Source organism: Epinephelus moara, chromosome 15 (assembly GCF_006386435.1).
Source record: "Epinephelus moara isolate mb chromosome 15, YSFRI_EMoa_1.0, whole genome shotgun sequence".
NCBI lineage: Eukaryota > Metazoa > Chordata > Actinopteri > Perciformes > Serranidae > Epinephelus > Epinephelus moara.
This window is the reverse complement of record NC_065520.1, coordinates 6,233,402-6,247,684: the sequence shown is the minus strand read 5'-3', so window position 1 is coordinate 6,247,684 and position 14,283 is coordinate 6,233,402. Positions and strand designations below refer to the sequence as shown.

Sequence of the window (14,283 nt, the reverse complement as noted above, 5' to 3'; positions counted from 1 at the left end):
AATTTGATGCAAATGTTCAAGTTAACACACTGGATCACTCATACCCAGTGAGACCAGAGATGTGAATGCCCGTCGTTGTCCAGTGTGTGAGTAATATTCACAGAATAGTCTCTGGAAGCAGTCGTTGTGTGTGATGTAATAAAAAGCCTTAAAAATATGTCAAGATCAATGAGGTCAGGTCTAAAAAAGGACACAGCTCTCGTCCCTTAAACTGCAGTCTGAATCACATCACAGTAAAAGCCTGTATTCCTGGCACATCTCAGCCGAGCCAAGACTGGGAAATACAGTACGTACACGTCTGTACAGTCGAGTGTTGTTATCAGCTGGGCAGCTTCTCAACTTTGGGCACTGTTCCTCCTTGTCACTGCTCCCTCCTCCAGGCTCATAATGTCTCCCCCCACCACAGTCAAAGGGATTAGACAGAGAAAGAGGGTCTTTTCTTCTGGCTGCTAACTCGCAACAATCAGCACAACCACTTGTTATTCTGCTCAGGATCCAGGGAGTTGGAAATAAGGGAATACTTTCAAGTAATGTGGAACGTTGCAAGCAAACTGGAGCTTTTTCTTCCCTGAGAAAAATCTATTTTTGCACCGACCCAGCTGCAATCTATCTAAAATATTCCACAGATGCTTCTGGTGCAACACAACACCATCAATCACATGCAAGTACAGTGTTTAGGAGACTGTCCCTGACTGTCTCATGAGCTAAAGATGTGAGAAAGACAAACAGTCTTAAATCAATTGCATGATTGAGGCCTTTGTTGTGTGCGACCCATGTGGGCGAATGTTGGTTTTGGAGCTTGACAAAATGAGGTGACGAAGAAAGCAGGAATTAAAGCAATGTGTCAGTTGGTTTCCATCTTTAAGGCAGGATGAAAATGGGCGTACATGCCCTCTGCTTTCTTATCACGCAAGAAAACAAAGACGAGGAGGAGCTGAAGGACAAGGAAACTCATTAATCTCTGTTATTTAGGAAATGCATTGCTCTGGAAGAATCTGTGACTTTTTATGTCAAAAACATCAACTATAATCATTGGATGACTCTGGTTGCCTCATGTGACACAAAAACCTTACAACATTAGACCCAAATCGAGAGTTGCCGTGGGATCGTCCTGACCTTGACTCATCAGCTCCCACTTTTGTTTTTCTTCCTTTACGACTTTAGTTTGGCTGACACAAGCGCCAACATCAGCCAAAGCCTCAGTCACTGCCGCGATAATTTTGGTTTTCCCTGTCTCTCCTCGGTGGGCAGAAAATTTATGATAAGGGGGAAATGGGCAGAGGTCCACACGCCACATTACGCTGGCACCGCACTGTGTCCGTGACACCCAGAGAGGATTGTGGGAAAGGTGTTATCAGGAGTCAAGGGAGTGTTGATCACACATGACTAAGCACGACACCTCTGTGTGGAAAGTCACGCTGAGCCCTGTTAGTTGACCTTGTGAGTGTTTTTCTGAGAAATGTTCCACCCTGTACCATCATCACCATATTCACTTTCTCCAATGTTGCAATGCATTTTAATTTCTCCTAGCTATTTGGGATCAGTAGGACCTGATAAGTGTAAAAAACGAAACACTGTCAGTGATAAATACATCCCAATGTCCTTCAACGAGTTCATCCATAACATTTGATCATTCACTTTTCATAGTAATACCTTCTTATCCTCTTATGTGTGTTTATCCTATATATTTTTATCATGCATGATCTTTGCCTGTTTTTACTTTTTTTTTTTCCTAATGTATACTTGTATGTAATATGCTATATAAATTAACTTGACTTGCCACATTGCCAATGAGAACATATCAGCTGCTTATTCACACATCCAGCAGATATGGAGCAACATTAGCATTCATCCACCCGACGAACACAAGTCCAATATTTACCCTATTTTAGCTCTGTTTTGGTCTCCACCAACTCCTGAGAGCAATATCTGGCTCTAAATGCACCATTGTGTTTATCAGATAGTTGTTACATTTGTCTTGTTTGGTAGGATAGGATTTTTCACTGGTGCACCTGGCAATGACGCTGATGAGAGCAGTGAGAATGAACCAACACAGCCCGGAATATCGAAGCAATGAGCTAAACTCTGCTGAAATGCTCTGCAAAGCTGAGAGGAACTGCAGAGCTGGGTGATAATTCTCTGTGGGGTCACTGTGAGCAACCCTTTTCATGTTCTCCCAGTCATGTGATCGATTGTTAATATAAAAACACAGCCTACAGCAGCTTTAAGTACAACTTTTAAGTGTTTAATCAGTCAGTCTTTGCTCAAGTTCTCTGGGGTTGTTTTGGTGTGTCAGGATGTTTATGTAACCAGAAGAAATGTGACTACTTCACCATAATCACTACAATGACAAGAGCTCTCAAAACTTGGCCAGCACAGCAGGCCACAGGACAAACAATGTGCTGCATATCGGCTTAGGGCTTTCCTCCATGACAGGGATCCTGCACTAAAGAAAAGCCCGTAGAAAAGACGTATTATCTCAAAATTCTCTGCCTGTTTTTACAGTTACACCTCAGTCTGCTGCTGAACTGCGCAAAGTGCTTGTCATTCACTTTCCTCACCCACGTTTTCCTGAACTCCTACCAGCCTTAAAAGTAAACATCCACCTTCACATACTCTTATAACAGCAGTTGCATTATTTTTGATGACATGCTGTAATTTAGTCTTTTGCAACCAGCCTGTGCACTTCCGAGAATGCCTTTGGGAAACCACGCATGACCTTGGTGCATAAAGCTGCTGCAGACTGTTGCTTCACCAGCACTGTTTTCTGTTTTAGATTGATTCAATCAATTCAATTGTGTTTCAACAAATGTTAACAGAAATACATTTTGTTAAGTCATTTAGGATGAGTGAATGTGGCTTGAAGGGGTAAACTGCTGTGGGAAGTGAAGCTGGGACTCACCGTCAGTGCAGATGAAGCACTTGCAGAGACAAACACAGAGACACAGGAGGAGGACCGCTGCCACACCGCACACTGAAAGGAGGATGACCATGGCCGGACCCACTGTAACACATACTTACATTTAAACACTGTTTATGTTTTATGACATCTGGACTAAATATGTTAGGTGACGTGGTCGGAGCATAAAGACTTTATGAGCAAAATAATCCCTCTCATACACCACGACATTACAGGATTCAGGACCCCATCAAAGCAGCCACAGTTACCCGTGACTAAAATAGCTGAGAATACACACATGTGGAAAACAAAAGGCTTCTTTCTGCTGCACCTCAGCTCCCAAAAGATGGCAAATATAACTGGTTTCTACACAGTTTGGAAACGTTTCGAGACAGCATTGGTAGGTACTTTTACTTCTGGCCTTTTGCTCGTGCTGCTGCAACACATAATCTGAGTTCAGATATCATGAACAAAACACTATGAGTCCACTATAAGTCCACCTAGTTAATTGCAGGGGTTTTTTGTGGTTAAACTTAATTTCGCTTGCTTTGACAAGTTTTTATGTCTAAATTTTATCCATTAACAATTTTAAGTTGTTGTACTACAAAGAGCACCATTGCACCTATGCTGAGTGACATTTTCCTTACAATCTGTCTAAGAAATATTGCCTCATGGTTGTTTGCCACCACCAACCAGTGAAGTTGCAGTTTACATCCATTACATACATTATGATGTCACCGTGAAGTTGACCTTTGACTTTTTGAATATAAAGTGTCATCACTTCATCCTATCAGACATTTATGTGAAATTTTGTCAGAATTAGTGTACGAATTATTGAGTTATGGTCAAAAACATGTTTTGTGAAGTCACAGGGACGTTTGACCAATAACACCTAATCAAGTCATTGTTGAGTCCAAGGAGACATTTGTGCCAAATTTGAGGACACTCCCTCAAGGCTTTCTGGAGAAATTTCTTTCATGAGAATGAGATGCATGAAGATGCAAGGTCACAGTGACCTTGAACTTTGAACACCAAAATCCAATCACTTAATCATAGAGTCCAAGTGGAGGTTTGTGCCAAATTCAAAGAAAATCCATCAATGTGTTCTTGGGTTATTGTGCTCACAAGAATGAGTGACCTTTGACCACTAAAATCTAATCAGTATATTTTTTAGTCCAAGTGGACGTTTGCGCCAAATTTAAGTAAATTCCCTCAAGGCGATCTTGGGACATTGTTTACACGAGAATGAGACTGACCAGGTCACAGTGACCTTTGACCACCAAAGTCTAATCAGTTCATTGTTAAGTCAAAGTGGATGTTCATGCCAAATTTGAGGAAACTTCCTCAAGGCCTTTTGGAGAAATTGTTTTCATGAGAATGAGACGGATGCAAGGTCACAGTGACCGTGACCTTTGTCTACCAAATTCCAATCAGTTCATTGTTGAGTCCAAGTGGACATTCATGCCAAATTTGAGGAAATTCCCTCAAGGCGCTCTTGGGATATCATGTTCACGAGACTGACCAGGTCACAGTGACCTTTGACCACCGAAACGTAATCAGTTCATGGTTGAGTCCAAGTTGACGTTCGTGACAAATTTAAGGGAATTCCCTCAAGGCCTTCTGGAGATATCACTTTCATGAGAATGAGATGGACGCAAAGGTCACAAGGACCTTGGCTTTTCACCACCAAATTTGAATTAGTTTATCATTGAGTTCAAGTGGAGGTTTGTGCCAAATTTGAAGAAATTCCCTGAAGCCGTTCTTGAGATATCGTGTTCACGAGAATGGGACGCACAGATGGACGGACTGATGGACAACCTCACTGGTGCAGGGGCATAAAAACTGTTCTTATTTCTCACATTCATTTCCAGCACACCTCCATTTAAACTTCAAGGTCAAGGTTCAACTACCGGGAAAATGTGGAAACACTTGTGTGCAGGGCCTTTACGATAAGGCTGTTGATCAGTGAGGTGGATTAGATTTCTAACTGCAGTACTATAATAAGACATGAGATGTACCAGTGTAGGTTAATTGGTCAATCACGAAAACCTGACAACATTTAATCCAATAAAAAAACACCCCACTGAAACAGGATCAAGGACTAAGTTCCTCACCGTTTTTGTTGAGGGACAGTGTCAGAGGTTTCTCCAGACCCGGGTGGTGCACAATGCACTTGACAGACAGGTCACTGAGCAGCCCCGATTGGAATACCAGCGTACTTGTCACTACGGTTGTGCCGTCACCCTGCTCGTAAGAGGTTGAAATAGGCGGTCCGAGTGTTCGGTTCTCCCCGCCAACGTTCCACATGATCTCTGCTGCAGGTCGGGACTGGGCGGTGCAGTTTGCCTCAGTGACTCCTGAGGACGAGGTCACATGGCTCACCTCTGGTTTGGGTAAAACTGGGGAGAGAAAGATTGTGTTTAGTGGCTGCTTGTAAATATGATTTACTTTTTTCTTCAGTAAATTGAGCAAACATTGTTTTTCTTTGTGACACTGTGGCAGCCGTTCTGTATTCTGTCTGAAGCTGCCAATCACAGACGACAGAAAGCAGAGTTCTGTTCCTCTGCCTTTATAATGGAGATGGAGAGACAGAGCACATCGCCTGTCAATCTCTTTCCCCCGCGGACACAATGACACAAGTTGTCCTCCGACGGGCCGCCAGGGAACAGAGGCAGAGCAGCTTTTACTAACTCTGTGTGGTTGTGTCTGGATCTCCTGTCAGTTGAGACAAAGCTTGTTTAGCAGAGCAGGGAGAAGGACACACACTGAGGCCTTGTGTCTAGGGAAACAGTGAGCCACTCATCCCCCTGGGCTTTCTCCCAAATTAATCACCCCTCTCCCCTCAGTGACACCCCTCCCTCTGCAAACACTATCACTCCAAAAACACACACACATGGAGGAGGATCAGCAGCCACTCACACTCCTGGAACATTTGCTTACGACTTCTAAAAGTCGGAGAAAGGTTACGCTCTTTGTGGTTTACACCTCGCTGGCACAGTAGCCACCTTGAGAGGGGAAAAGGAGTGTTGGCGAGGGACACGTCTTTTAATGACCCACTAGAAACTCTCACCTCGGGGTCTGTTTATACACGGCGCTTCCCTTTCCTGAGCTATGTCTGACACACACAGACACACACACACAGTAGCACTCACTTCCTCTCAGCCTACAGTATATCTCCAAGTCAAGATCACTTGAAAAATAATCCCAATGCTGTCCAGTTTATTCAGCCTGAACTCTACTGCTTCGCTTTGATGCTCCCTAAAAATAAAAATACAAATGTATTAGTCTAACACAGTTTAATATTGCTTTTTGGTGCATTTTCTTACTGACTTTTGTGTATCTGTATAAAGGCCAATAGAGGACAGCCATTGGAAACTAGCTTTGGCTATAAATGCTGTGGTACAGTACTGTACATAACACTTGGGATCCCTCCTCAGTTGCTCTTCCTGAGGATTCTTCCATTTTTCCCTGTTAAAGGACTTTATTTGGGGTTATTTGAGTTTCTCCTGTCCTGGGATAGAAGGCAGATTATTCTGTTTCTGGACTGAGTAGTTAAACTTTTGATTGTTACTGCTATGTCATTGTAATGGTGTCTTGTAAACCCATGAGGGTGGGGCACATGTAAGTGTGCATGACACAAATAAAAATCGACCAAACAATCAATAATCCAAGTCTCATTTATCCAGTTGTATGCTCAGTACTTCCCAAACAGACACCCATTTCCGATGGAGAACTACACTGACCGTGAAACTTATCCATGCTCTCTTCAAAGCCAGACTCCTTTGAAAAAACAACTAATTTTACCTCACTGAACACAGGAGCTTCTGATCTGCTTCTGCCTCAACCAGTTAGTTTTTTGTCTTATTTTACTTTGGTGTTTTAAAAGGGTTAGTTCTGATTCAGTAAAGTCCCACAGTAACACAAACAAACTAACTGATCGAGGCAGTGGTAGACCAGCAGCTCCTGTGTTCAGCGAGGTAAAATTGCTGTTTTTGTCAATGGAGTCTGGCTTTGAAGAGAGCATGGATACATTTCATTTTCAGTTTGGTTTTAAAGAGTAACGTTTTAGCCAAAATGCATTTGTTTTGAATGACTTGACAAATGAGACTCGGATTATACTGCACGAGTTGTGTGAGAGTACGTAAATGGATGTTTGATGTAGTTTTGCAGCTGTTAAGCGTGGACCCCTCCGACTTTAATTCATCAAGATTTTTTCTGGTTTTGGATTCTTCTTTTACCAGAGGCATGCAAGAAAAACAAAGTGTTCTTCACAAATTCAGCCTAACATGGGGTGAGTAATTGATACACAAAACATCATTGGGGGGTTGAAGTATTCCTTTAAATCATAAACCTGTATATCTTTGGTAATATGTCACGTTTTTAGATGCTGGATCATGCACCGTTAACCCTGGATAGTACCATCAGTTTGATGAACACATCTGGGAAGCTCAAAGCTTGGAGTTCGTCTGATATTAACACCCTAGTCGCACCATTTTTTTCAGTAAATGACAGTAAGGAGGAGTGGAATGAACGGAAACGTCTCAACATTGGTCTATCTTCATAAGACTGGTTTAGAACAATGCCTGGAAATACCGAACATCAGTCATGGGTTCCAAAACAGCTTCATCAAACATGACCATTCGTTTGTGATTGCATCACCTGGCAAGGCTAAAGGGGCACTTCACCACTTAAACATGTCAAAGACTAATTAAAGGATCTAAATAAAGCATCCTAATCTACAAACTGAAAACACCAACCTGCCATGCATACACTCAGTTACATTCACACTTGAAATTCTGGCTCATATGCGGTGTGATTAACAATGAGGAAAGAGTGCACAGTCACTCACCATAAACAGAGAGGCAGGCGATGTCACTTCTGGTGCCATCTGGGTACGTGTGAAACTCGCAGGTGTAGCAGGCCTCATCTTCCGTCCTGACCGCCTGAATGGTCAGCTGAGTGTCGCCCAGAGTTTGGCTCAAGGTCACCCGACCTTTGTACTGCTCCTCTATGAACTGGTGGCCGCGCTTGGCGAAGGCGGCCACCTTGGTGGTGTCACCCTGCTCAGCCGTCTTCCTCCACAGCACCTGCTGGACCTTCTCAGGGAGGCTGTACCAGCAGGACAGGGTGGCCGGCTTCCCGCTCACGGCCGTCTTGTTGCCCTCCAGGCGCACTTTACCTGTAACGAAAGAGATGCTCATGATATTAATACCAAGTCAACAGAGATGATTGTGTGTTGGCTGTGTGTGGATTTATTTCTGCTGGCGTCAAAATGAGGAGTGCTGTAGTGTGCAGGAGCTGGGATAAAAAGAGGAGAGGGTGTAATAAAGGTGTGTGTATGCACATTTAATAGAAACAACAGGAAGGCTAGCTGGGTGGTCTGCAGGTTCAGACTGTAGCCTACTACTTCCTGTCTCATCAGGGGTCTAGCAAGTAAAACAAACACCCTCTGTGACCCTAAATTGTCTCTGTGGCAAATAAGAACAAAGGTTCAAATGTGAGCTGCAGCACTGAAAACTGCTTATCCAAAATTCCAGACTGACCAGTGACGCTGATGCACGTCCTGCCTTCCAGCGAACCCGCGGGGTAAACATCAAAGATGCAAAGGTAGCAGCCCTCGTCATCAGGCCGCACCCTCTTGATGGTGATGTAGCTGGCATCGTTGTTGGAGGCGGTGAGCTCCACGTTGGGTCCTTGATGGCTGACGCGGATTGGCTGGCTTTGCTCGTACGCCAGGACGACCTTCTTGTGCCTGTTGAGCCAGCGCACTTGCCGGACTGTGTTGCCTGCTTCCGTGGTGACGTTGCAGCCGAGCAGCAGGGAACGACCCACCTCTACATTGAGACTGGCTGGAGCTATGACCTGACCTGAGTTCAGAGACCAGATTTCAGACCAGAAATAAGTAAAAGTGCCACATTCAACAACATAAGAAACTCCATTACAAGGAGCCCCAACTAGACGCTGATTTTTTGCAAGAACTCACAAGCCAGAAATAGTCGGAAACCACTGGCTCTATCTGTAACAATACACTGATATGTCTTTTAAGTAAATCTTTCAGGTCCCTGCCTGATAAACACAGTGGGTAAAAAATACAATATTTCTTTCGAAAAGGTAATGTAGTTGAAATTTTAAGTAGCGGAAAGTATTATTAAGATCCATTCTTAAAGGAACAGTGTGTGAGATTTAGGGAGATTTAGTGGCATCTAGTGGTGAGAATTACGGATTGCAACCAGCTGAAACTTCTCCCGGTTAGATTTCCTTCAGTGTTCATTGTTCAGGAGGTTTTTTGCGAGAGCCGAATCATCCGCAGAGGTCTCTTCCTCTCCAAAACAAACGGACCAGGTGATTTAAACCCGTAAAAACACTGAACAAAGCAGTTTCATGTTTTTTTATGCTGCCAGTTGCGGAGGGGCTATCAGTGTTGGCTGCTGAAGCGATTCTTATTTTCAGGTGATCATACATTAAAGAAAACCTATATTATATTCTATTTCAGCCAATATCTGCCTCTAAATCCTACACACTGGACCTTTAAGTAAATGTACTTACTTCCCACCGCTGCCAAAATAATTATTAACAGCAGAGAAACTGAACCCACTAAAGTCAGATTATTCCCTAATCTAATCCAGATCATACCTTGCGCCCTGGAAACATCCGCTCCTACTATCCAGAGCAGCAGACACAGGGGCAGGGCAGGTCCACCCATGGCACACTGAGGCTGAGTTACCAACTCACACGCTGCAGTTGCAAACACAAACACTGTCAGAGCGCTCAAACAACCTCAACCACAACCTGGCCCCACAACTAGCTTGTGGTTACATAAAAATAAAGCTATCAGAAATGATGAAACAAGTGTGAGCGGAGAAACTGCGATGCAGACGTACCTCGTCAGCTGTCCAGTGTTGTGACTTGTTGAGCTGCTGTCGGTCAGCACAGTCGTAGCTGCATCTTACTGACACACTGTGTGCTGTAATGGGAAACATGAAGCCAGAGGATGACATGAGCAATGACAGCATCGTCTCAGCATCAGAAGAGATTACTCTTTGCTTACAAGGGAAAGAAATACACACTTTTTTTGCAGCTTTGGGACATGAGTTGCCATGGTAATACAACGTGTAAGCATCAACAACAGCAGCTGCTGATTCAAGAAACATCACCTGGGGTCTACTGGAGGTTTTATATGTTAATACACAGCATGCACACCCTGTGCAGTAAACCCACAATCATCCAGCAGCAAAACAAGCTGCCACACTTTGATGTCTAGACCGTGTCAACCTCGAGATTTCAAAATCTATACCTGAGAGCCAACCGCAAAGAAATTACAGTGGTCGGATGATGATGCAGGAAGTGATAAAGAGGGATTAGGTGATCACAGCATGAGTAAGTTTGTGTGTAAGGGTGTGTGCAGACACCAGCCGAGCCCAGCAGTAGGTATGTTTTGGAAAGGTGCTGCTGTAAATATCCTCTCAAGTCACTTCTCTATATCCTGGACAAAAAGGTGCAAACAGCAGGGATCAGACACAAACCCACCTTTGATCAGACTCAGCCCAACCACCTAAAAAACCACAGGACAGAGCAGGTCCAGACCTCAGAGCTTTATGGGCATTCTGAGCTCATTGACAGTGCCAACCATCTGGCTTCAAACATACAGCCTGCTCCTGTTGGGCAACAGTTAAACCACTTTTCCACTACAAAACCTCAGGCTTTTAATGTGAAACACCAGCAGTTGGAACCTCAGGAAGGTATACGGGTCACAGTCAGGACAGCTGAGTACTTCATGTTCGCCAAAAGGCGGACTGAAACCAGGCTGCCAACCTGGATCCTAGAAACCGGCCCTAAATCCACATGTGCACTGGACATTTTACCCACAGCTGGTTCAGTCTCAAGTAACAGAGAGATGTTATGTGAGATTTCTTAAACAGATTGCTGAGGAAAGAAAGCATAAAACTGAACACCTTTCCCACATTTAGGGTTCCCTCCCCACATAATTAAGCCATTTTTTGTGGATGTAAATCTTTCTTTGGGCAGGTTTCCTACATGGAAATAAAAATAAATTCATTAAAAAGGTACACATAGAAGAACATGACAATTTTACCCAAAAATAGAGTAAAAAAAGTGTTTCCTACAGACAAAATACCAACTATGCTTCAGAAATGTTTATAAAAAAAAAGGTGCAACAAGTAAAAATTAAGTTGCATGTTCATCAATTTAAACTTATTTTCTAGTGTAGCTCAATGATACAGGTATTTGAGTTTATTATAAGAGAGCAAAACTTCTCTCAAAGAAGTTACAAGTTTTAAAATATTCATATCTTTATAGGCAGGTCCTGAAGAGTTTTAACATTTAAAGTCAGACTAATTTAGGTGTGTTGACATTCCTAGTTTGAGTAAGAGAGACTACAGTTACTAAAACTTCATGTTATTTAGGCTATAACAAATTTCGCTGCAACTGAAATAGAGCTTTTCACAATAAAAGACATCAAACTCACCCACTCACAAATCAAAGTCCACTGTCTGCTGTGTTACAGGTAAAGTGAGACTGCAGCAGAGGGATCCATGCTTCCCACATTTAACCACGACTGAACTGAGCTGAGTTTCCTGCTGCCGCAAACACCCTCAACTCTTCTTCGGGTAAATTAAAGGAAAGCAGGACCTCCGGTGGCCATTTTGTGCACGTGCTGCTGAAAATCTGCAGCAGATATCCAATGCATTGAATGAAAAACATCACATATGATTTGCTAGTTAGAGTATTGCTTCTCATAAGTCACCACAGTTTCCTTTTTACAGCTCATATGGCTTCAAACCAGGGGTGTCAAACATGTGGCCCATGGGCCAGAACCGACCGCCATAGGGTCCAATCAGGCCCACTTGAGGATGTTTTCACATGTAGTCCTTTTTAAATGAGCCAAAGCCTATATATAATATGTATGACATAGTTTTGTTTTGACTTGGATGTGGCCCTGCAGTTTGGTTATGAAGCCACTCTCTGTCATATGAACTAAACTGGAATAAAACCTTAGTGTTTCTGTGCTGCAGACTGTTGCCATTTGATGTGTTCTGTTCCACATCTGCAGACGTGCAGTATCTTCCATAGACCAAACTACTCCTCGTCCTGCGTCCTTGCAAGTGTTACAGACAGACGTGGTTTAATATGGCATCCCAGTGCAATAGCATGTGATCTAGAGACCTTACCCTCAGTATACATACAGGCCCCTATGGAAACCAAGAATGGCTGCGCTTTCAATTATTACATTTTGTTTAATAGCAGCATTATAAAAAAAAAAATGGAAGAATGGCTGTTGTTTTTAGAATCCGTAGTCCCCTGTAAACATCTTTGCCATATTTCAATTTATATAAAAAACAATACAAAAATAAGCAGTCATAAAATTATGTATACATTTATACATACATATATAACAGTGAATTGCTGTAAGACTTTTTCAGATATGACAAAATATTTACATTAAAAGATCATGGCAGAGAATAATTGTGTGGCTAAATCATTTCATTTCTCCATCAAGTGTTATTGACTCAAAGTTCTTTGTGGCAGGTTGGTGCAGTGAAAAGACTTTCTAAACACTCATATTTTTTCAGTTATAACTACCCAGAGACATACTGTACATCACTGGACAAACACCTGTCATAAGTAAGAATCAGAGGCAACAAAATGTGTAGTGCACAGATGCCAAATCTCTCGTGACATTAACACACTTGTTTTATAAACAAAACAAAAATAAATTTACATAAACAGTCAGAGAATAATTATCTAAAACATTAGATCATTAGAAACCCCTTGGACATACTGCACAGCACATCAAGTGCAGAAACATATGAGTGCAAACATAGAAAATATTATGCAGAATATAACATCATGTGTGTTATTTAATATGTTAGCTGTAAATTAAACTTTATAGCTGCATACAGTTATAGTTATTTACAAATGTGCTATGTGCACACACTTGGGCTCATGTGAACGTCTTCCTCCTCACAAAGCACACTAGATGGCGCTATAACCTCACAGGACATTTCCTTGTTGTCATCAAAACACACCAGCTTGTATTCTGGTCATCTGCCTGTTAGATTAGTTTGAATCAAAGCTTTACTGTTGCACTGTGTTGCAGTCACTGTGACTCTGAGTTAGAGTGAAGTTACCTGCTTCAGAGCTCTACATGTGACTGTTGAAGCTCCAGGGAGCTGCTTTCTTCTAGTTCCTCTGTTTTGGTTTAACAGTCCTGTGGCTATGGTAAAAGCTGCTGTCGCTGACACCCTGCTCTCAGAGATGATTCTTTTGGGAAGCCATTTTCTTTCTTTTTCCCAGGAGACCTCTTCTTACGCACCTTGTTCTCTTGAATCAGTAAAGATGTTTTGGACCTTCAGATAAAAATAAGATATTAGTCAGTTTCCAAATCACTCTGAACAACAGTGATGACAAACATGCTGACTATGAATACACAAAGGTCCATGAAGAGTACAGTGCATTGTGGTTGACTTCATAAATATGTTAACACATAAGTTAGGGAGGTACAGATGAAAGTGAAAAATGAATAAAGTTTCTTACTCTTCAGTGTATGTGGTTGTTCTTTGTGGTGTCCAGAGGGGTATTCCAGAAAGTATATTAAAGTATATTAACCCTGAAATGAGGGTTTTCAGTTCCAGAAAGAGAGGTAAATCAAACTCTGAGTCAATCACCATGGCAACAGAGTCTGTGAACCTAACCTGTTCGCTGGCAGGTTTTCTTCAATAAACCCTGAGTTTTTCTCTGTCTACCCTGAGTTTTTCTCTGTCTCTTCCCTCTTACACGCTGTTTCATTTCCTCATTCATTCAGTCCGTCTCAAAGCTTGTATTGAAGCGCATTCATTAGCGGAGATTTACCGTCTGTCACAGTCTAAATCCTGCTGGATATTAATTTGTTACTCAGGACTGTCTTAAGTTACTGAATTTATGCACATCAATCATTTCTTTGGACATCAGTTTTTGTCTTTACATTCAAATATTACACAGCGAGAATTCACCCTCAGCTCAGAATCAAATCTCTGTCCTTTTTATATTTATTACTTTTTATAACACTGTGCACAAGGATCGGACTGTCAGTCTGTTAGAGCAGCTCCCAAATGTTTATTGCACATAATGTGTAGGTCTAATTATTTAAATTTAAAAAATCGGTATGAAGCTTTAGACACGTAGTATCAATGACTAATGATCTCTATCACTGATGTCATTGGTCGCACTGACGGAACATAATTCCTACAGCCTAATATTGGGGATTATAGCCTATGTTAATATTTCTGAGTGAGCAATGGTGCAGGATTTCAGTGTCTTTACATTTACTACATTTGTAGCTGAAATAAAGTCACTGAATGCTGTTGAGTCAAGATACAAATAGATGT

General features: G+C 42.2%; 2 protein-coding genes across 3 annotated transcripts in view; both read right to left on the bottom strand.

The window, feature by feature from the left end:
- LOC126402015 (OX-2 membrane glycoprotein-like) overlaps nucleotides 1–11,485 on the bottom strand; it is a 17,398-nt gene extending 5,913 nt beyond the window's left edge. The window contains exons 1-7 of one of the 2 annotated variants that reach the window (XM_050063654.1): nucleotides 11,393–11,485; nucleotides 9,781–9,863; nucleotides 9,533–9,634; nucleotides 8,443–8,766; nucleotides 7,749–8,078; nucleotides 5,014–5,298; nucleotides 2,903–3,004 (exon numbers count right to left, since the gene is read on the bottom strand). In XM_050063654.1, the coding sequence (XP_049919611.1) occupies nucleotides 2,903–3,004; nucleotides 5,014–5,298; nucleotides 7,749–8,078; nucleotides 8,443–8,766; nucleotides 9,533–9,602 (1,111 nt within the window). In that variant the 5' untranslated portion in view covers nucleotides 9,603–9,634; nucleotides 9,781–9,863; nucleotides 11,393–11,485. Of the gene's footprint in view, nucleotides 1–2,902; nucleotides 3,005–5,013; nucleotides 5,299–7,748; nucleotides 8,079–8,442; nucleotides 8,767–9,532; nucleotides 9,635–9,780; nucleotides 9,864–11,384 lie in introns of both variants that reach the window. The other variant, XM_050063653.1, reaches the window with a different exon arrangement.
- An 818-nt stretch (nucleotides 11,486–12,303) lies between these two features.
- Nucleotides 12,304–14,283, bottom strand: part of LOC126401856 (OX-2 membrane glycoprotein-like) — a 15,325-nt gene continuing 13,345 nt past the window's right edge. The window contains exon 4 of the mRNA XM_050063373.1: nucleotides 12,304–13,266. Within this exon, the coding sequence (XP_049919330.1) occupies nucleotides 13,247–13,266 (20 nt within the window). The 3' untranslated portion in view covers nucleotides 12,304–13,246. The remainder of the gene's footprint in view (nucleotides 13,267–14,283) is intronic.